The following is a 24,540-nucleotide window of genomic DNA, read 5'->3' on the forward strand; positions in this document are numbered from 1 at the left end:
GGTCTTCATTGAAGCATCAGTGAGTGTTAGAACCTTCTGTAATAGTTGCATATGAGTCCCTCAGTTGTCCTCAGTGTGAAACGATGGATCTTAAAATCATACAGTCATTGTTGGAAGGGGCTCAAATACGTAAAAATGCTGAAAAACCAAAGAATTTGTGTAACCTGAAGGATTTTTCTGAAGAACCGCAGACAGTTTAATTGTTCAGCACAAACAAGGGACTCATGAACAACTATTACTGAGGCTCATTAAGATAACACCACAGTATTAAGAATCAAGTGTATGTAAACTTTTGAACGGGGTCATTTTTATAAATCAAAGTTATTTTCTCTTGTGGACTATACGTAAACGTCTTCTATATGAAATCTTATTGAGGTCGGTACTAAATAAAAAAATAACATGCATTTTGTATGCTCCCTCTTATTTTGGTCAAATAAATAACATTTTGGAAAATCTGCAAGGTGTATGTAAACTTTTTACCCCAAATGTACTTTATCTTCAATATAAACAATAGAGGTTTGCAATGACTTAAGGGTAAATAAATGATGACGAAATGTTGTTTTTGGGTGGACTATCCCATTAAAATAGAGCAGTGTGAACATTCTTAAAAAGATTTCCTTCTATGTTCTACAGAAGAAAGAAAGTCATACAGGTTTTTAACAACATGAGAGTGAGTAAAAAATTACAATTTTAATAGGTGCATTGGTTTCTTTGATGGCTCAGATAATAAAATGAGTTCTGCAGATATATGTTTGCGATGTGTAGCCATCAGCTTTGATTTCTGCAGTACAATGTTCAAAGGCTCCTTTAAAATGTCAAAAGTGCCGTTGCCTCGGTTTTGTATGGTGATCCAGTTGCTAATGGTGATAACTTTCGGGTGACTCATGAATTAAATACAGTGTGCCAGTGATGCACCTGCAATCAGCACTGATTTCACACACACACACACACACACACACACACACAAACACATGCGTATGTATTCACACTCGCACGCAGCTGGTGACCTGTAGTTCACCCTGGCTCACTGTACACATCCTTTCTCCTATTGTCCGGCATGTTTGCTCTTTGGGAGAGGGACTCAGTGTGAACATGACATCAGTGGATTATGAAAGAAGGGAGGGGAAAATCAAAACATAGGCTGTAAGAAAATCAGAGGACATTAAAAGAAAACTTGGAAAGAAAGTTGTTGCCTTTCAGCCATCACAACAAAATATCGCGTGATTCATAGAGAGCGATGAACAACAGCAGTTTTACTAGATGCAGGTTTTACTTTACCTTAGGGTCATTTGCCAACAATACTACTAACATGAAACAACAACTACTTTTTCTTGTTATAATAATAAATATGCTAATAATCAAATAAATACATATAAAATGATGTATTATTTATTTTCAGTTTTTCTTTTTTAAAAACATAACTAAATTATGATAACTAAAATGAAAACATAAAGCTGCTTTGAAACCATCTAAATATAAATAAAAGTGACACAGTTAAGAGATACAGATATTATACACTTTCATTCAAAAGTATAGGTGAGAGATGGTATTTGTAAAAGATTTCTCATATTCACCAAGTAAATAAAATTTGCTTTAAATTTATAGAAAAAAAGTTGAACTTCCAAAATGCAGTTTAAATGTGGCTTCAAACTAGGGCTGGGCGATATGGCAAAAAATGTAATCTCGATAATTTTTTCCCCATATTGAACGATAACGATATACATTTCGATATAAGCTGTTGATGTTGCCAGCTTTAAAATAGTATCCCAACAATGACTAAAGCCACAAAAATGAAAGGGTTCATTAAATTACATTTAAAGTATAGTTTATTAACAAAAACAGATTACAGATTTGGCCTTAAAAATTAAAACAACTTACTAAAATAAAAAATAAAATAAAAAAGTTGTGACAGAGTATGGTAAATGAGAGTAAATGTACAAAATGTAAACATAAAATTATTGTAAAAACTTAATTTGTAACACAATTATTTATTTATTTATTATTATTATTAACACAATTGTTTATTTTCTCTATTATAGGTTGAGCTATTTAAATTAGAGGCAACCACTGCATTTTGAAACAATCTACAGTATAAATAACAAAAAATTACGACACAGTTCTTTCTTAATCGTATTAAGTGCCGATAATTCAGCCATAATCAAAGTAGGCTACTCTCTAAATATTCAAAGTGCAAATAGAGACGGATATTTCAAGCATGATACAGAGCTATAGACATACACAACCTATCATAGCCTACATACTACTAACAGCCTAGATATGTCATGTAGCCTAATTTGCGTGCATTGGGGGGATTAAAATTGCTTTTGAATGCGCGTGCGTTTTTTGCTTTCGGTTTCAGTTTTAACAATCGCGCCAAACTCTCAGCTGAGCTAAGAGTCACTTTTCAGGTAGCCAAACCACTTATATAACGGAATTCGTGCTACCTTTTTTGTCGACAATTTCAACATCTTTGGATAATAACTCGAAGTTAGTTTCACTTTCGTCGCTGCTTCCTCTCTCTTTTTTTTTGTCGTCCTGGTGTTAAGTTTGCTTCGCAAAGTGCGGTAGGAAATGAACTTTGTACTTTGACGTGCACACGCACGCTGTATGCTGATTGGCTGTTGTCGCATATTTCTACTGTGTGATTGGCTCTTAGATTAATCCATATCGAGCAAAAAATGTCTAGAGCCTTTCATCGTTATTAACATAAATTTTATCGCGATTCGATATGATATAGTTTATCGGCCCAGCCCTACTTCAAACGATCCCAAATCAGTCCCTCCAGTTTTTCGCGATTCTGCGATCGCTGAATTTAATGCAAAATCAACAAAATGTCGCATTTTTTTGCGATCCTGCATAATTTGTCATTTAACCGCAAAATAATCGCAAAAAATGGTTATTCAAATATTTCAATAATAAAAAGATTTTAATATATATATATATATATATATATATCATGTTGATAAAGACGCTGCTCACGTGATGTCTGTGAGCTGTCTGTCTGCAGGGCTCGCAAGATCGATGTCCCGTGGGCTATTGTGTTTTTCAGTCGAGCTACCAAAATGTATCACTGGCCTGCCGACCCGCTATCGTAAAGTAGAGGGCTTCTGTTGTTGCAAATGGAACGCCATAAAAGTTTTGAATTTGTTAAATAGTATAAGAAAAGTCTTAATTATAATTTTAAAAGTCAGCTAGGGACGGAAAGACGAATCTAAAGGCAATGATGTCATTGAATAAATATGAGCCCTGCACATTTCAAAGTCAAAACGCGGCACTGATGTCTTTAAATGAATGTATCTGAGTAGAACCGACTGTCCTCAGAAACGTGTCGTTGGCATTTTCATTTCATGCTGATAAAACAGCGTTAAAGCTGATTTGTATACAGCCGTTACTAGGGAAACGATAATATTTCAGCGCTCCTAAAGCGCCCCCTTGTGACAGAATTTTAATTTTAATTTTTTAGAATTTTTTTCAATACATTTTTCAGCTGTTTATTTTTATGCAGCAAACACATAGGGTTTTTAATGTGCCTTCTAAAAAATCTAAACAATTAAGACAGTAATATTTATGTTTTAAATAAATATGATAAATTATATACTTTATTTATCCCTTTTAATGGTATAAAGGCTGAAATGTCATTGTGTAAGATATTGTTTTTGTGTGAATCTGTATCTGAATTATAAATCATGTCATTTTATGACCTAAAATTCTACCTTACATTGTCCAACCCCACTCATTCTGTTCATTTTACTTGTGCAGCTCTTAAAAAGGATCATACATTGCTTTAAATTGATATTTAAAAATTCTGCAGATACACTAAAGAGTGAAATAAAATTTCTTCCTTGATATTTGTTTATATTTGTGTATTGAAAACATATTTGATTGACATTTAGACTCCTGTTTGAATTTCTATATTAAAAAAAAAAAATTAAAAAGCTTTTTTATTTGGGCTAGTTCAATTAATTTTTGGGCTACCAAAATGTAAAGAGTACCTGAGATGCGACTGAAATGAAGTAGGCTATGTACAGTATAAATTTCTACACCTGCTGTTAATGTTTACTAAGGTCACATAAGAATATTGCCCATAGGTTATTTTAAAAGTTCAAATGTATCAGAATAAACAAATTTTATGTTTGATTTGTGTTATGTATGATAATTGAGCCTCTAACATAATACCTAATATGGTAAATGTGATGTCCTAATTATTAATAAATAAATTAAATAATTAAATAAATCGCAAAATTTTTCGCAAATTTCTAGGACTTGCCACCACAAAATGTATAATTTTCATCGCAAAAATCACAAAAAAAAATCGTGAAATCCTGGAGGGACTGCCAAATGCGGTTGTAAACGATCTCAGCCAAGGAAGAATGGTCTTATCTAGTGAACAGTCAAGTGTTTTTGTTTGTTTGTTTGTTTGTTTGTTTTAATTACAATTTATATACTTTTTAACCTCAAACGCTCTTCTTGCTCTGCCTGAACTCTGTTTTTTCCAGTTCAAGACTGTTAGGGTAGGTCGAAAATCTCCCATCTCATTTTCTCCCTCAACTTCAAAATCGCCCTACATCGCTGTTTTACCTTTTTTGTTAAAGGTGTTCGATCTTCTTTGCATGTTCACTTTGCAAACACTGGGTAAGTGATGTAGGAGTAGAGAGTTTTCCGACATACCCTAACGGTCTTGAACCAGAAAAAAAACGGATTTCAGGCATGGCAAGACAAGATGGGTGTTTGAGGTTAAGAACCATATAAATTGTAATAAAAAAAAAAGAATACATAATACCCTTCTTCCTCAGCTGGGATCATTTACAACTGCATTTGGGATTGTTTGAAGCCGCATTTAAAATGCATTTTGAAAGTTCAACATCGGGGCACCATAGAAGTCCACTATATGGAGAAAAATCCTGAAATTTTTTCCTCAAAAAAACATAATTTCTTTACGACTGCAGAAAGAAAAACATTAATATCTTGAATGACAAGGGGGTGAGTACAATTTACTATCTGTAAATTGTTCTTCTGGAAGTGAACTTCTCCTTTAATGGTTTTGTGTAAACGATAATAATTTTGTTCAGGATTCTGAAAAAGAACGGCATTTATTTGAAAGCTAAAATTCCATCCCAAACCTTATTTTTTCTGCTACCTGGTCTTATGACGATACAAATCACTGCAGTTTCCAACAGAACTGAACACTAGAGGCAGTAAAACAGTGAGCACTTGTGATCGTTTTTGTACGCAGTTATAATTACAGCTCCATATGTTTCACTTTCCAGACGTAAGAAGCTTGCTTGGTAGCTCAGCCAGCACAGAACTGTACTTAGGATGCATAATCCTTGGGTATGAATCCCTTGAAAAACATGACTCCCGATGAAAGAGCTGAAAGATTAAAGATATTATATTATGTCACATTCACTTTTGTTCATACTATCAGGATAAAGTGCCGATGCTACTTTATTTTACAATGTCACAGAGCATTAGAGTTATAGCACCACTCGATGGACATTTCAAGTCAGAACTTCGATGACACGTACAAAACCAACGTCACATAAAACGTACCATATGTGCGTTCATCTGTTCCGGAGAAAAGCCGAACACTCTTTTAGCGCCACCAGTGGACATTTCACATCGAATATACGTGGCAGTACGTATTTCGTGTCTTGCAAAAAAGTTCTCAGAGGTACATTTTCATCATGAGACCAGGTTGTTGTTTTTTGTGTGTGTGTGTGTGTGTGTGTGTGTGTGTGTGTGTGTGTACCTGGTATTCATCACGTTGTCATGATCTGGGCTGTTTCCCTTCCCTTGCACTGCACTTCCCTGATCGTTCACACCTGTCTTTGTCATTAGCACTCATCATCCCACACCTGTTCACAATTACTCAGACTATAAGAACTCTCATTTCCCACTCATCATGGTGTCTGCATTGTATTCGTATGTGTGTCTCTGTGTTCCTTAACCTGGCTCTAGATCGTGTTTCCTGTTTTGTTCTGTCTTTGTGTTTAAGTCGTGTTGTGCCGTGTTGGCCTTTGATTTTGGTTTTGTTTGTGTTTTGGTTAATTAAATTATTCTTACCTGCATTTGGACCCAGACCTCATCTCTCAGCACCGCTCTCACCCGTGACACACGTTGTGGGGACCAAATGTCCCTACAAGGATAGTAATACCAGTAGATTTTGACCTTGTGGGGACATTTCTTAGGTCCCCATGAGGAAACAGGCTTATAAATCATGCACAATGAGTTTTTTTTGAGGAAGTAAAAGTGTGCACAATCTCCTGTGAGGGCTAGGTTTAGGTGTAGGGCAGGTGTAGGGCCATAGAAAATACGGTTTGTACAGTATGAAAACCATTACGCCTATGGAATTTCTCCATAAAACATGTAAACCCAACGTGTGTGTGTGTGTGTGTGTGTTTTTTTTTTTTTAAGTATTCCAACCAGCACCACAACGTTGTCATAATCAGTTGTACTTGTACTATTTGTTTATTTGACCAGTTGCACGTGTGCTGAGTGTTCAGGAAACCTGATTGAAAACAGTCATTATTTTTTCAGCCATGTCATCGCAGAAATCACACACTTCCTCTTTAAAGACATAAGATATGTTTAATAATAATCCACTGTCCACTTCCACGCCTCTGTTGAGCAATGAAACGGGTGGTAATTTGATCTATCCATTGTTTGAGGCTAGACTCTAAGGTTAGGGTGGTTATAGAGAGAGGAGGAGGAAGAGGGGCAAATGTACACAAGAAAGTGTAAATGTATCAGCGAGAGGAGTGGAAAAGAGGCCCAGGAGCGGTGGAGGAGTAAAAGACTAAGAAGGAGGGGTCGTAGAGTGTATAAAAGACAGAAAGTTGCTGTTCTCGTATGTCTGGAGGAAAAAGAAAAGCACTGGCTGCCGCCTTGGTGACATAATGTGATTATGGTATTATCAGTAATCTTGTGATCATCTTGTGGAATTTTAAATGCTATGACATCTGTGTCGTGCAGATGTACACAAAGTCCAAAAAGAACATTTTGCCACACCTCCCAAAGGTGAAAAAATAGCTGGCAAAATATCAGCCATAAAACTTTAATTATTAAGTCATTTTTGTCCTCTTGCATATTTGTGACTCAAGTTCTAAAGGAAAATGTCAGACATCCTGGATAAACCTGATTTTCCACTACCATTTTCTTCTGTTGTCTTAAATCAGATGTTTTGTATGAGATCACATTTTTATTCAATAAATCAGTTGATCCATTTCACAAAAAAATGAATGATTGGTTCATGAATCGAATTGATTTGGCTCCTGAGTTGAACTTGAATGACTCAGTGTTCAAGTTTCAGTGGAACTGGCCACTTGAGGAGAAGATTGTCTGTGAATTATGACTTTAATAAAGTCAACAAGTTATGGACCACTTTTAAGATCCTTTTATAGTGCTTTTGTTTCCTTTCTGAAGTTTGCCACATACAGTTCTTTGTTTTCCATAGTTTAGGACAATATAAGTTTAAGTAAAAGACATAAAAGAGTAGAAATGTTCTGTATTTAAGAACAAAGATGCATGTTTGTTTCTAGGCAACAAAACAATGAACTTTGACCTTTTCGATCACTCCAGTCTCTTTTCTACAGTCAGTTCACTTTCTCTCATTGTAAATGCTTGCACACAAAGGTGTGGAACAGCTAATGACAGCCTTATCTCGGCCTGTTGGCAGACTGTGTCTTGTGACGTGCACATTCATGGACAAATTATTTGCAGAGCATTACTCACTTTTAATGTCTGATGCAAACCGGAATACTAGAGAGCGACAGAAGGCATTTTACTCGAGAGGAAATGGGTTTTGTATGTGTGCTTCACAATGCATTCCTATTAGAATGGGAATGAAGAAAAGGATGGAAGAGGAACCACTCCAGATGATTTCAAAACACTGTTATGTAATATGCGATAACCATAGAGACCGAGGCCCGAGGGATAGAAAGGAAGAGGGAGGTAAAATGAGAGCTAAACAGTCTCTCGGAGTGAAAACATTCACCGAATCTGTTCCCAGCCCATCACTCACTTTCCATAAATGCCCTGTAACTGAAACTTAAACACTGTGAGGTTGCGACACATTTGTTTTTATGAAATGTGAAATGGCATAGGCAGATTTTATGGTAGGATGACTTCTCTCAAATGCTGGACTTTTATTGCAGTTGTAAACCGCGATATGATATCAGATAACAGGCATAGATATTTACACAGCACAAAAGTTGTTACGTATGCTAAAAATTCTGGTAACATCTAATTAACTGGTTTTATGAAAGTCAAAAATATTTAATGACTAAATAACTATTATTGGTGTAACCAATAATAAGAGTCACATCATGTAAAATAAGCACCTTATTTAAGACAAGAACGGATGTATGATTTCTGTCTGGCAGATGATAAACACACCAGATAAAGCTGCATAGAATTCAATTGTAGACATGAGTCATATCTAGAGACTTTTTGCTTGACAGCAGCTACCTAGCATCTAGCACACCTTAGCAACTGGTTAACAATGTGTAAAATCTAATCAGCAAACCTTAGCAACCATATAATGCCTTGGAAACCATTCATAGCATTGTGCAAGCACTTTTGCACTACTCACGTACAGTGTAACAATATTATCACTAATTTAAAGGGTTAGTTAATCCAAAATGTACAATTCTGTCACTAATTACTCACCCTCATGTCATTCCAAACCTGTAAACCTTCGTTCATCTTTAGAACACAAATTAAGATATTTTTGATGAAATCTGAGCTTTTTGACCCTGCATAGACTGCAATGCAACTGACACATTTAAGGCCCAGAAAGGTAGTAAGGTGTCCTGCACCCACTAGTAAAAAAATATCAAAAATTATATCTGCCCTCTAAATGATTTTTGGTTTGACTGTATTCAGTTTTATACACTGTGCATAATGCATAAGTGTCCATGGAATGGTATTGTATCTAAAAACACAGAATCTTGTTGGTTGATTATGCCACTGGATAGTATATTTCTTACTTCTGAAAAATATGTATATTGCTTAATTACTTTAAAATACTACTTGTTTGTAGTTTATAATGTTTTCAAAACTGTAGCTTGACTACTTCAAATTATGAATAACCTTTCGGTTTCAGAGTAGCTTTTCCAACATTGTTATAAACCACCTGTGATGTAAATGTACGATAAATTAAAGGGATAGTTCACCTAAAAATGAAATTTCTGTCATTATTAGGCTACTCACCTTCATGTCATCCCTAAGCCGTAAGACCTTTGTTCATCTTCAGAATACAAATTAAGATATTAAGATATTTTTGATGAAATCTAAGAGATTTCTGACCCTCCATAGACAACAGCATGACTACCACGTTCAAGGCCCAAAAATCTAGGACATTGGCTGCGTCCGAAAGCTCTAAAATGCTGCCTTCGGAGGCAGCATTCCAAGGCAGGAAGACATCAAGACACGTCTGAATCTAAATTCTACTTCACTTCCTGTCTCCGGGAGGTACCTTCTTCTGATCGAATTTCGAACGCAGCATAGATGTATCCTTTGCTGCCTTTGATATCCCACAAAACTGTGCATTACATTCTGTGACGGTTGAGCTAAAAAAAAGAAAGATGGCATCTGAAAGTTTTTTTTTCTGTGGTTTTTGTGTAAATGTATATTTCTGACTACCTTTTTGCACTTTTGATGTTATTTCTAGCGAGAAATCATTATCATAGTAATTAAATATTTGTTCAGTTATCATCAAAACTCGTTCTATTTTGTTGTAGATCATTAAACTGTTATGCTGCCTCAGAAGGCTGTCCGAAATCAATTTCATGAGGTGCATTTGTGCAAAAACGCTGCCTGTGAAGCCATTGCCTGATAAGGCAGCAAGGCAACAAGTCAGCTGCCTAGGCTTTCAGATGCAGCCAAAGTTAAAATAGACCATGTGACATCAGTGGCTCAACTGCAATTTTATAACGCTACGAGAATACTTTTTGGGTATTCCGGGTTGTACGTCAGAACGCCTGCTCCTTGTCAGCAGCACCACACTCCTGGCATGGAAGAGAAGAAATTGTTGAATAAAGTCGTTATTTTGGTTTTCTTTGCACACAAAGTATTCTCGTAGTTTTAAAAAATTGCGGTTGAACCACTGATGTCACGTGGACTATTTTAACAATGTCCTTACTACCTTTCTGGGCCTGTCTATACAGGATCAGAAAGCTCTCGAATTTCATCAAACATATATTAATTTGTGGTCCGAAGATGAACGAAGGTCTTACGGGTTTAAAACGACATGAAGGTGACTAATAAAGACAGAAATCTTTTTTTTTTTTTTAGGTGAACTACGCTAAAACTACCCTCTATCGTACATGTACATCACAGGTGGTTTATATCAGTGTTGAGGAAGGTACTTTGAAACTGAAAAGTTATTCATAATTTAAAGTAGTCAAACTACGGTTTTGAATATATTAAGTATACTATAAAAACAAACAAAATAGTAGAATAAATTAATGGAGCAATAATAAAAGTAAAAAAGTAAAAAATACACTATCCAGTGGCATAATTAACCAACCAGAGTCTGAGTTTTTAGATACAGCAGTATTCTGTGAGCACTTATGATGTATGTATAAAACCAAAAATTATTCAGACATTGGATATACTTTTTGACATTTTGTTTTAGTGGGTGCAGGACACTATAGTTCATTTATGTAGGTGAGGATAGCAAAATAAAGTAAACTGTGACATATTACACTTAAAAATTCTTCATACAGTGGGCTACTGGTAAAATTAATAACAATTTGGGACAAAAAAATTTATTTGACACTTTAACCTGACCATGTTTTGCTACACACCTTTCTATCAAAGTTATCTGACATTATCGAGATGAATTTGTTCTGACAGTTTAACTCTTGAGTTCCTCTCATATTTTATTGCCATTTTCTAAACTAATAGTGAATAATCTGTGATAATGTGACAAATGTTGAAGGTGTCTGAATACATTTTGGTTTGACTGTAGTTAATTTGTGATTATCAAGATGAATTTGTTCTGACACAGTTTAACTCTGAGTTCTTGTCATATTTTATTGCCATTTTCTAAACTATAGCGAATAAACCACAATAATGTGAGAAAGATTTACAGTATACTTGCGCAAAGCAATATATTTGCTTGTATTGTCGCAAAATCATCGCCCAGCTCATTAAAGGCATTAAAGGGCTAGTTCACCCAAAAATTAGGTTCTTTCTTCTGTTGTACACGAAAGAAAATATTTTAAAGAATGTGGATAACAGTTGATAGTAGCCAATGTCTTCCATAGTGTTTTTTTCAACGGCTACTGTCAACTGTTTGGTTACCCACGTGCTTCAAAACATCTTTTGTTTTCAGCAGAAGAAAGAGACGTAACAGGTTTGGAACGACATGAGGATGAGTAAACGATGACAGAATTTGCATTTGTGGGTGAGCTGTCACTTATGATATTATAAACATAATCATCATGATTTCGTGTAAAGTTGCTTTGAAACTATGTGTATTGTGAAAAGTGCTATGCAAATAAATTTGACTTTAGTCATGATTTAGTGGTGGTTTGGATTTGTAACAGGTGTTTTGGATATGACGACTTCTGCTATGTTTAATTAATTAAACTGTTTACGAAGCATACAGTATTTATCAGGAATAGTAATGTTATATTTTGATCTGTAGGGGGAGCAGTGACGCTATAATCTGAGTATGGGCCCTGAGGAGCTGCCTGACCTTATGGACACGGTATGGATTTGTGCATATGTGTGTTTGTCTGAAGAAAGAACCATGTGTGTGCCAATTATATGCTAATAATTTTGCATACTTGTCCTCACAAACTCATTATTTGTTTGTTCTCTCACTCATTACACCCAGATGTCAAGCACTCCTCCTCCCTCTCCTCGGGCTGTATGTTCTTCATTCTCACCTCCTTACTGCTCTCAACCGATCTCCCCCGGTACTCCGTTTGTGACCTTACGCTCCCCTGCCACTCGTCACCTGTCTCAACTCGACCCATGGAGGAGACACAGCTGGGAACCTGGGGCTGTGGCACAGGGGTATCCACCCAATGACACACGAAGGTGAAAACGCATTTACATGACACTTTAGTACTTCGAAATGGTCCAAGTGTGCTCTACCTTTTATTTAAAAGAAAAAAAAACTTAGTATACTGACATATTGGCATAATGGCTACATAAACATTATAAAAATGATAGAAATATACATATAAATTGTATGTAATTTCAGATATATAATATAATGTAAAACTTAAATTTATTACAATTATAATAATTAATCTGAAAGCTGAATAAATAAGCTTTCCATTGATGTATGGTTTGTTGGATAGGACAATATATGGTTGAGATGCAACTTTTTAAAAATCTGGAATCTGAGGGTGCAAAAAAATCTAAATATTAAGAAAAATTCACTTTAAAGTTGTGCAAATTAAAGTTCTTAGCAATGCATATTACTAATCAAAAATTCAGTTTTGATATTTTTACAGTAAGAAATGTACAAAATATCTTAATGGAACATGATCTTTACTTAATATCCTAATGGTTTGTGGCATAAAAGAAAAATCGATAATTTTGAGCCATACAATGTATTTTTGGCTATTGCTACAAATATACCAGTGCTACTTCCAGGGTCACATATTTTATTTATTATTAACTGTGTTTTTTTTACATTTAAAAGTAATGTATTTATTCCTGTGATGGCAAAGCTGAATTTTTAGCATCATTATTTCAGTCTTCAGTGTCACATGATCCTTAAGAAATCATTCTAATATGCTGATTTGGTGATCAAGTAACATTTCTCATTAACATCAGTGTTGAAAACAGTTGTGCTGCTTGATACTTTTGTAGAAAACGTGATGCATTTTTCAGGATTCAATGCATAGAAAGTTCAAAAGAACCACATTTGTTTAAAATACAGATCTTTTGTAAAATTATGAATATCTTTACTATTTTTTTATCAGTTTAATGGATCTGTGCTGAGTTAAATTATTAATTTCTTCAAAAACAAAATCTTAGTGACCCTAAACTTTAAATTGTATAATATAACCAACTGTTTTTGTCAGCAAACCTACACAACCTAAATTATGCACTCACTGAAATTAATCGTTAGCCCTACAGAACAGATTTTGTTATATATATATATATATATATATATATATATATTTTTTTTTTCCCTTCTTATATTTAAATCATTATATATTTAGCTATATTATTTTTTGGGTACGTTTTTACTGTTTTATTGTAGTTTTTGTTTTATTTTATGTCATGTATTTGTTGTTGCAGTAGTAGGTTGCACTAAGTGTATCAGAAATGCACTATATAGACGAACTAGTGGACCATTTTTACAATTAAAAAATATATGTATATGTGCGTGTGTGTGTGATGTATGTAAATAGTGTGTATATATATATATATGTATATATGTGTGTGTGTGTGTGTGTGTGTGTGTGTATATATATATATGTATATATGTGTGACACTGGACCACAAAACCAGCCTTAAGTAGTACTGGCATATTTGTAGCAATAGCCAAAAAATACACTGTATGGGTCAAAATTATCAATTTTTCTTTTATGGCAAAAATCCTTAGGATATTAAGTAAAGATCATGTACCTTTAAGATATTTTGTCAATTTTGTCCTGTAAATATATCAAAATTTATTTTTTGATTATGCATTGCCAAGAACTTCATTTGGACAACGTTAGAGGTGATTTTCTGAATATTTAGATTTTTTTTTTGCACCCTCAGATTCCAGATTTTCAAATATTATCCTATCCTAACAAACAATAGATCAAGAAAGATGTATATTTCTCAATTTCTAAAAAATGTACCCTTATGACTGCTTTTGTGGTCCAGGGTCACATATTTAAACTGGTTTCCTGGTATTTACTTTTATTCTTATTCCATGCTGTTGTCATATTCCTCTTTCTCTCTCACGCATACATTTGTCCACGACTGTGCTGATATAGGGCCTCTACTGTGTCACTCTGTGGACTATTATTGTGAGATCACTACCAGCCAGTGCCAATGTACTCAGTGAGGAGACAGAGACACACACACACACACACACACACACACACACACACACACACGCATAGCTAAAAACACACACAGAGACATACATAGGTCTCTCCAGTAAGGAACTAACATTACACTTCAGTTAGCGTTATAGATGTCGACTTCAAATTGTCCAAAGGAACAAGAAAGAGTAAGCTTGAAGTTTTAGGTTTTTTATAATGCTACGAGTTATGTGTATATATGTGTGTTTACATATGGGTACATCTGTGTTTGGTATAGCAGATGTCCTGTATGTCGTATAATTTGTGGTGCTCTGTAATGATAGTCATCAGACAGCAGGACAAAAACAAGCCTGACATTCAGTTACTTACCTTGTTGTTTCATGTCATGCAATTACAATGTATGTGAATTTAGTGTTCATCTCTCTTTTTCTTTTTAGTGTGAGTCTTGAAGATCTGGACCCGGATGAGATGTCCTTGGTGATAAATGGTGCATTGAGGTCCAAAAGAGCTCGTGAAGCCCGCAGGTCTGTCACTCGAGCGTCCCTGACGTCACTTACTGAGGAGGAAGTTGGAGCAGAGCATCAGGAACATCATCGATCAGCGCTTGAGGTGAGAACACGCACACAAAGCCTCTGTCAGCTTCATTACTATGTACTGTATACTTAGAGTAGGTAGCCACCTTTTAAGGAAGCATTATTGATGGAAGAAATTCAAACCACATAGAAGTAAATATAAACAGAACTGCTTGTGTAATTTTGCTTTTGAGCTCCTGAGATCAAGATGGAGCAGCAATTTGTTTTACTGATGGAAAAGAGGACCAAAAAACAACGCATTGAAGGATTTCAGCCTCTTTTTTGTATCTTATTCAATGGAAATGTAAAAAATGCCCTTTATGTTAAGCAGAATATAATACTGATACTTAATACAATATAATACTGAACTTGCACCATTTTTTGGGACCTGATTGTTTTTTTCTGGAGATCAGCAGGCAGTTTAACTATTTAGAGTGAATGAGAAACTTTTGAAGGGCGTTTCAAAATGCAAACGCTGTTTTCAAATGTTTTCAGATTAACGTAGACGTAGTCTTATATCCATTCTTACACTACTGTGCAAAAGTTTGGGGTCAGTAAGATTTATTTTATTGTTTTATTTTATTTAACAAAGATGCATTCAATGGATAAACGGTGGCAAAATTAAAAAGTCTTTACTATTTCAGATAAATTCTGTTCGTGGCCAGAAAAAAAACATTGTTTTAAAACTATTTAGCAAAAATATTATATTAAAAAGTATGAGCATATTAAATTAGCATATTATAATGATTTCTGAAGGATCATGTGACACTGAGGTAACTCACCGACCCCAAACTTTTGAATGGTGATGTATATGAAATATTTTTCAGGAGCAGTCTAATCAGATGCATGGCTGCAGTGTCTCCGCCCCCAGCTTGTGTATGATGCAGCAGATGCCTAAAAGCTCCGCCCCTCGCCCGCGCTCCTACTGCCATGGTCAGTTGATTTTGTTTGGGGTTTCCTTGTAGCTCACAAATGAATTCGAAAGAAACCATTCATTTATATTTCCTGTGTGGTTCTTTTCCTCACTTTTTGTTTGTTTTTAATGTTGTTTTTATTATACAGTTTAACACAAAAAATAAGTGTTAAGATATTTCATATTCGCTATGTTTGTGACTTTGCACTGAAACTGAAACTGACATTAAGAAGACAGCATTACGTCATGCACTTGTTTGAATACAAGTTCTATTTCCTCAAATCATTGAGAACGTTATTCTTGTCTTTTTCAATGTGATCCAGAGAGTGTTTCATACAACCAGATTGGAGGATCAACTCACAGGTGTGCATCAATCCTCAATCAAACATATTCAGTTGTAAATATCCATATTTTTTAAGCAAACATTTTATTTTTTTCTTTCTGATACAGTATAGACAGTGAGTCTGCTGCTCTAGGCTGGGACATAGATAGAGGACAAATAAAGGCTGAGGGGCATGAGAACAAAGAGGAAGCATCAGGAAATCGTCTGGAACGAACACTGAGCTTCCTGCGCAAGATGACTGCTAACCATAAGGTAGGGGCCCAGCTTCCTGCCCATTCTTGTGTTTAGTATGTCAAAAGGCAAACTGACATTGGCGAAAAGTATCATTTCTGGATGGTTGTTGTATGGCATATTACTCATTTTAGTTAAAAAGAAAGGTGCAGTGTAGTGAAACTGGACAGTAGTGTCATTCCAGTCCAACAGAGGGCAGAGTGAGACAGTCCTGCTCAACAGGCAACTGGATAATTATGAAAAAAAACCTGTGTCTACCTCCTCTACTTGTTCTCTGTAAAATTTCAGTTTCTGCCTGTATTATTAGTTCTCAGGCTAATAATACTCACTCTATACTTTCATTAGGCTCCCAGCTGAAATTCAACATCTTGGTTCGTGCTCAGAATCAGACTCCAGCTTGTCATGAATCATAAGAACCTTGCAAACACTGACTCACTGCTGATAACTTAGCAGTCAGCCCCAAATTCCTCAGAAAGTGCCAGAAAGTTTGCAGGTTTGACATCTTATCAAAGCTGTAATCATTTCTTTTATTACATTCAGAAAAGTTCCAGTAGTTTCATGTCTTTTTGAGTTTGAGAGACAGCCTTTCTTCTGTGAAACAAAAGATATTTTGAAGAATGTTGGTTACAGTTTTGGTTACTATTGACTTCCATTGTATAGACAAAAAGCAGAGACATTTCTCAAAATAAGAAAGGAAGTCTTAACCGGTTTGGAATGATATGAGGGTTAGTAAATGATGACAGAATTGATGTTTTTGCCTTTAAATTTCAATTAAAGTTTGAATTTTAGAGTTAAAATTTATCAGATTAAATCAGATAATTTACTCACCCCCTTGTCATCCAAGATGTTCATGTCTTTCTTTCTTCAGTTGATAAGAAATCATGTCAAATTGAGAAAAACATTTCAGAATTTCTCTCCATATAGTAGACTTTAATGGTGCCCGCAAGTTTGAACTTCCAAAATGCAGTTTTAATGCAGCTTCAAAGAACTCTAAATAATTCCAGCTGAGGAAGAAGGGTCTTCTCTAGCGAAACGATCAGTCATTTTCTAAACAAACTGACAATTTATTTACTTTTTAACCTCAAATGCAGTTTTACAGTTCAAGACCGTTAGGTTATGTCGAAAAACTCCCATCTCATTTTCTTCTCCAACTTAAAACATCGTCCTACATTGCTACAGAAATACCAACCGAGAGTTTACAATGTAAACATGCAAAGAAGATCAAACACCCTTTCCAAAAAAAGGTAAAACAGTGATGGAAGATGATTTTGAAGTTGGAGAAGAAAATGAGATGGGAGTTTTTCGACATACCCTAACTGTCTTGACCCGAAATCCCTAGGGTTCACACAGAGCTAGACAAGACGACCATTTGAGGTTAAAAAGCATATAAATTGCATATTCTTTTCAGAAAATCACAGATCATTTCAAGACCATTCTTCCTTCGCTGGGATTGTTTAGAGCCTTTTGAAGCTGCATTAAAACTGCATTTTGGAAGTTCAAACTTGCGGGCACCATTAAAGTCCACTATATGGAGAGAATCTTGGATGACAAGGGGGTGTTAATTATCTGTAAATTTCTGTTCTGGAAGTGAACTTCTCCTTTCTTTCAAGTGATCTATGGGCTGGTTTAAGAAACACTCATTGAACCATCAGAAAGTACTGAACATTAGTTAATGTGATGTTGAGAGCATGGTATGCAATATTCTCAAATACATATGACAGAATGAACAAAGCACCTTTTGTAGTTGTTTTAAGGACGGAAATATTATCTTTGACCCAGTTCACTACTATGACACATGAGGAAGCAGGACTTTTTGGTCGAGTGATGACAGGTCTGAAGATGACATTGTTTTTCAGTCAGTATCGCAGTGCTTTTGAAACAAAGTCCTCGTTTACTCGCATTAGTGTTAGTCGTGTTCTTGGACTGTCAAATCTTTAGAAGTCTGTTTCAGAGGAAAAAACTAAAAAGGTAATTATGCTAACGTTAACACTAAGACAAAATATACAAATATGAAATTGAAATTTTAATTTGTTCCAATTTCCATTCCATTACAACTCTAAAGTTCATGTAAAATTAAATTTTAAAACAAAAATATAGTTAAAACTCTTGTATTGTGAGACATATATTACAACTTTTTCTTTTTTAATGTAATTTAAAATAGAATTTATTTCGTAATGGCAAAGCTGAATTTTCATTTCAGTCTTACTCCAGTCTTTAGTGTCACATGATTCTACAGAAATCATTCTAATATGCTTAAGAAACATTTTTTAAAACAGTATAACACTTAAAACCTCTGTGCTTCTTCATTTTTTAAGACAGTTCAAAAATATATTTTTTTAATATATTTTTGGTAACCATGTAAAAGCGTTTACTGTCACTTTTGATCCGCTGAATACAGTACAAAACAGTACAATTTTGAAATATTTTTTCTATTTAAAATAACTGTTTTCTATTTGAATATATTTTAAAATGTAATTTATTCCTGTGATTTCGAAGCTGATTTTTAGCATCATTACTCCAGTCACATGATCCTTCAGAAATCATTCTAATATTTAGATTTACTGCTTAAAAAACATTTATTAATTAAAACAGCATAGAGTAGAATTGTTTTCTTTTAGAATCTTTTGTAACATAATGAATTGTCTTTATCATCACTTTTGATTAATTTAAAGCACCCTTGCTAAATAAAAGTATTAATTTCTATAATTTCTTTACCAAAAAAATAAAAAAATAAATATACTGACTAAAAGATTTTGAATACTATAGTGTTTAATGTTACAAAAGTTATTTATTTCAGATACATGCTGACCTTTAGATCTTTATATTTATTAGTAAATCCTGAAAAAAAAAATTAAAATATTGATAATAATAATAAAAATGTTTCTTGAACAGCAAATCAGTATATTAGAAAGATTTCTGAAGGATCATGTGACACTGAAGACTGGAGTAATGATGCTGGAAATTTAGCTTTGATAACAGGAACAAATTATGTTTTTAAATATATTCAAATAGAAAAGAGTTATTTTAAATAGTAAAAATATTTCACAATTTTAAAAATAAATGCAGGCTTGGTGTGCAGAAGAGACTTCTTAAAAAAAACATTAAAAACCTTAGTGTTCAAAAACTTTTGACTGGTAGTGTAAATTATTATTATTATTATTTAGATGATGAGAAATTTAGTCACAGTTGTGGAAGAAGGATGCAATTACCTTTTTTATATTAGTTTATTTTTACCTTGATGTGGAAATTGGCTTCCATATAAACTTTTCCATGTGCCACTTCAAACCAATATAAACTTATAAGGTCAAGACTCTTCACATTGACCGAGTTCTCATTTAAACACATACTCTTATCATCCCAGCTAAAGGTCTGTTTGAATTGCAGGTCTTTCCATGACATCATGCCACTAAAAATCACACACGCTTTCTCTGTAGATCTTAAGGGAACGTCGACAGAATTGGCACTCGTGATTAGTCGTCCACTTTAGGGAATAAGATTTTCATGCCAGGCCCGCAGGCTCCAACACAAACAGTCCAGCAAAAGAAGGGAGGAGTTTTATGACACAACCACTCTCTTTATAAAGCAAGCTGGACCGTTTGCCTAAAATAGTCTTGTCTCGTTTTTTAATAGTTCCTTCGACTTTAAAACCACATGACCAGATTCATAGTATAGTCTACAGTTTTCTCTAAATGCATTCTGTCTGAGGGTTTGTTCAAAAGGTTCTTCTGCATTATATGGTTATGCATTTTGATAGATCACAACCATATGATCAGCTGGGAAGCACAGACTGATGTTCATGTGACTAGACTTCCTTGGAAGCGCTTTCTGCTTCTCTCTCTCTCTCTCTCATTTCCAAACACTTACATGCGCATACCCACACAAACAATCACACACGGGTCCAGTCAGCTGTTTGAAGCCTGATCTGACCCCAAACACACACAAGGAAGGAGCTTGTGAGAGGACGTAGCATGACCGGGTTTGTTTTTAACTCTGTCAGCCTTTAGGAATTAATTCTTTACCATTGAGAGGCATAATTACAACCCTTACTAAGAAAGTACCATGATTTCACTGCGGTTTTGTGGACATAGTGGAGTATTTTTCTTCATTTATCGAAAACTTTCAAAATGCTTTCCATCATTTTGACAGATGAATATATAATCTTCGGATAAGGCAAACATAAATATGGTAATCATACAGCACTGTGGTATAAACTAAGGTTTCTTCTTGTACACTGGTACTGCCACAGTACTGTGTGTGTGTGTGTGTGTGTGTGTGTGTGTGTGTGCGTGTGCGTGTGCGTGTGCGTGTGCGTGTGCGTGTGCGTGTGCGTGTGCGTGTGCGTGTGTGTGTGTGTGTGTGTGTGTGTGTGTGATGATTATTAGTTGCAAAGTAAACAGTCTGGCAGAGTCATCTCATCGTCTGGCCCATTTCCTCCTCCCATTATCTTTAACTCTCAGCCATCCCCTCTGTTTTCTTTGTATCCTTCAGTTGCTCTTTCTGTCCGCACTCTTTCTCTTTTCTTGGCCCCCTTTACATTTATGTCTTAACGGATGAATGTTAAGCATTACATATTATGGACTTCCTTTCTTGCCACAGTGCCATAAAATGCATTTCATAAAGTGGGAAATACCCAGTGAGTGCAGGCCAACACCTGCTCTTGAAATATTACTGTCAGGGTTTTTTACTGGCAGTCATTTTTCAACAACTGTGTCTCCCCTCACTGTTGGCCATTTGCTGCACTGCTTACTCCAAGCTGTTGGGAGACTCATAAAGCAATGGTCTGTGTATACAGTATGACATGATGCGAGTTTTCTCAAATGAAACGGTATAAGTGACACTCACAGTCACAGCAGTTTTGGAGATTGAGTTTATCTGTTCATGTGAGATGCAAATGCCAAAAATTACCGGGAGCGTCACGTGTGTTTCAGTATGCATGTAGTAAAAGCGCGTCTCCACCATTCATAGTATGAATTTCATACATACAGCTAGGCAAACGGAACATACCGGATTCATATTAAAACGGTCTTTTTGCATTTCAGTTTTCACAGACACTAGTCCATATCGCGATTTGAATTAAGTGACAGACCATATTTGATTTATGAATCCAAAAAACGACGAATTTACGTGGCATTTCGCGCTATAGTAGATTCGGTTTTTATGAATGGAGGACGACGTGATCCCGTCTGTGTTTTGGCGGAGGAGACATAAACGCGCGAACATATTCTATAGTCTTTGGTATACATCCGCGTATACATACAAACTATCAAGGTGAAAGTCATCATAGCTTGCGTAGTTTAGACCCAGCTCCCAACCCAATTTTGAGAATAGATTAACGGCGATATTTTTTTTATCGCCCGATAAAAGTCTCACGTTAACGCAGCACGTTAACGCCGATAACAGCCCACCACTAATATATATATATATATATATATATATATACACACACACACACATACATATATACACAGAGTATATATATATAATAAAAAATATTAATAAATATTATAAATAAATATTCAATGCACACTTTATTTATTTATTTATATATTTATACTAGTTGTGTGGTGTTGTTCTGAAATGAGGAGGCAGACGTTTTTTTCTTTTTTTTTCTTAAATCAAATGTAAATTCATGTCTTTTAACTATTTTTAATTTAATTGCCTAAATAGTTTAATTTTTGGTCATCAGTCATCAAAACTTGGTAAATATTAGTCACAGACACAGCGATATACTTTAAATTTCACTGATTACTCACTTTAAAAAACTCCCACATGTCATGATTTCAGGCCATTTTAAGTTTTATTTTGACGTAACAAAGTCATTATCTAAGTGTGTAAGATGTTTACTTACTTTTTTTATTAGTCTTCCTATTCCTATTAAAATTCATTCAGACTGAACACAAGAGGCAGGATTTATCGCATTAACGAATCACAGCTAAACACAACCAGTCATATCCAATCATATCGCAATGGACTCATTGCCTCCTCTCATGTGACTTTCCCCCATTCATTCTCAGTGACCCCCCACTAAACTCACAGGTCTTTTAAAACTCAGTGGGCTCAGGGGAGGCGAGAGACGCGGACTCCTGCTGTAACTTTACCTGCTGGTGTCACTGTTAGACAATGTTTCTTTAGAACAGACACTTTTGAATGTTCTATTTTGTAATATTGGCATTGTTTGTTTTTTTCATTGACAGAACAAAATGTAACTTCTATGATTGATGCCGCATCTCACTTAGCCAAAATTAGAAATCCACTTGTGAATACAAATGTGCACACACACATTCACCTTAAGGCATCACGTTGTGTTTTGTGACACAATCTGTGCTGAATGACAGGCCTCGTGGGCTTCAGCCTCCAGAACCTGGTCATTATCTCTGCAGAAACACACACTGTCCTCACTATATCTCCTACTGTCATAAACACACACACATAGAAAAACACATTTTCCCGTCTGCCGCAGAAAGCAGCTCTGAAGAGAGCCTCCTCTATAGAGTGGTAACCCACAGCAACGCTCCCTCTCTCTCTTTCATTCTCTCTCTTTCTATCCATCTATTTCAGTGTAGAGTCATGGCCACAGCTAACACCCACTATCATTGTAACCACAGCTTCAGTGTAATGCAAATTAATGCAAAATGCGCATAACGCATAAATGAGCTCTATTTCTTAGATCATTTAATCTATAGCTATGTAAAATCAGGAAAGAACCTGTCTGCTCTTAGATCAGGAGACCTCAGGTGTGTTTTGTTTCATTATCAACTTTGTCTTAGATGTTTCTCTTAAATTACGATCAAATTCTTGAACTGAAAACAAATGTTTGATTGCATTGAATCAATGTTGAATGCACTGATGAGATAATTTGGCTTAAGAGAAATGATGAGAAATATTTAAGTTCATATTGATTTTTTTTTTTTTTTTTTTTTTGTACTTTTGATTGCAGACTTTGGTGTCATTGACCTTTTAACTCTGGAGCAAATCTGATAAGCAGAGGACAAGTTTTAAATTTTACATTTAAATCTAGTTCCGGAAACATATTTTTATATATAAAAAAAAAAAATGTATTCTGTTCTATTGAATAAATGGTTAATATTCGTTATGTTATATAATTATGAAAAGGCAAAAATTTCAAAAGTTATATATCATTTAAAACAAATAGCAAAAGGGAAAATATCAGAAGTAAGAATTTAAATTTATTTATTTATTTGTTTTCTTTTCAAATACATTGCAAGTAAAAAGGAAAAAGCAAATAATATCAAAAGTTAGAGATAATTTTAAAAAGTAAAAAAGAAAAAAAAATTCAGAAGTGAGTATAATTTTAAAAAGTGAAATGTATTTTTTTATTTTCCAAATGCATTGAAAGTAATTGTGAAAAGGCAAAAATAACTATTAATCCTAACTAACTTTTTTCCTAACACATTGAAAATAATAATAAAAAAGCAAAAATGTTGTAAAAGTTAGAGATAATTTAAAAAAAAGTAAAAAATGTGTGTATATATATATATATATATATATATATATATATATATATATGTATGTATATATGTATATATGTATATATATCAGAAGTGAGATATATTTTTAAAAGTGAATCTTTTTCATTTGTTTTGCAAATTTATTAAAAGTAATTGTGAAATAACAAAGGTTAGAGATCATTTTAAAAAAAATTCAAAAAGCAAAAAAGAAGAAAAAATATAAGAAGTGAGATATAATTTTAAAAAGTAACAAAATATTTTTTATTTATATTCCAAGTTCATTGAAAGTAATTGTGAAAAGGCAAAAAAAAATAACTAATTTAAAAAGCAGGATTAGTTTTTTTCCTAACACATTGAAAATAAAAATAAAAAAGCAAGAATAGTAAAAGTTGAAAAAGGCATGTTTGTTTGTTTGTTTGTTTATTGTTCATTTATTTTCCAAATGCGTTAAAAAGTAATTGTAATATGGCAAAAATAGCTACATTGAAACATTGAAACAACTGAAATTTATTCTGTTTTTTCCCCCAAACACATTAAAAGTAATTATAAAAAAATAGCAAAAGTTACAGATATAAAAAGTGAAAAACACAAAAAAGGAAAACAATATCGAAAGTGACATATAGTTTTAAAAAGTGAAATTTATGTTTTCCAAATTCATTGAAAGTAATTGTAAAAAAGCAAAAATAGACAAATTAAAACAGAATTTATTTATTTATTTATTTATTTATTTATTTATTATTTTGTTTTTGTTTCCAAACACATTAAAAGTAATTTTTAAAAAAGTAAAAAAATAATAAATAAATAAAAAATAGTAAATGTTACAGATATTTTAAAAAAGTAAAAAAAGAAAAAATATCAGAAGTGAGATTTAATTTTAAAAAGTTACATTTATTTATTTTTCAAATCGATTGAAAGTAATTGTGAAAAGGCAAAAATATCTCAATTAAAAAAGGACAAAATAGCAAACAAACAACTAACAAAATATGTATTCATTTATTTATTTTCT

At 34.1% G+C, this 24,540-nt stretch overlaps 1 protein-coding gene across 2 annotated transcripts in view; it reads left to right on the top strand.

The window, feature by feature from the left end:
• The window catches only part of arhgef2a (Rho guanine nucleotide exchange factor (GEF) 2a), a 69,904-nt gene that overhangs the window by 3,578 nt on the left and 41,786 nt on the right, over positions 1 to 24,540 (top strand). For both annotated transcript variants that reach the window (XM_073821978.1, XM_073821977.1), the window contains exons 2-7: positions 11,654 to 11,716; positions 11,846 to 12,051; positions 14,444 to 14,615; positions 15,406 to 15,511; positions 15,815 to 15,854; positions 15,942 to 16,086. In XM_073821978.1, the coding sequence (XP_073678079.1) occupies positions 11,681 to 11,716; positions 11,846 to 12,051; positions 14,444 to 14,615; positions 15,406 to 15,511; positions 15,815 to 15,854; positions 15,942 to 16,086 (705 nt within the window). In that variant the 5' untranslated portion in view covers positions 11,654 to 11,680. The remainder of the gene's footprint in view (positions 1 to 11,653; positions 11,717 to 11,845; positions 12,052 to 14,443; positions 14,616 to 15,405; positions 15,512 to 15,814; positions 15,855 to 15,941; positions 16,087 to 24,540) is intronic.

Source organism: Garra rufa, chromosome 17 (genome assembly GCF_049309525.1).
Source record: "Garra rufa chromosome 17, GarRuf1.0, whole genome shotgun sequence".
Classification (NCBI taxonomy): domain Eukaryota; kingdom Metazoa; phylum Chordata; class Actinopteri; order Cypriniformes; family Cyprinidae; genus Garra; species Garra rufa.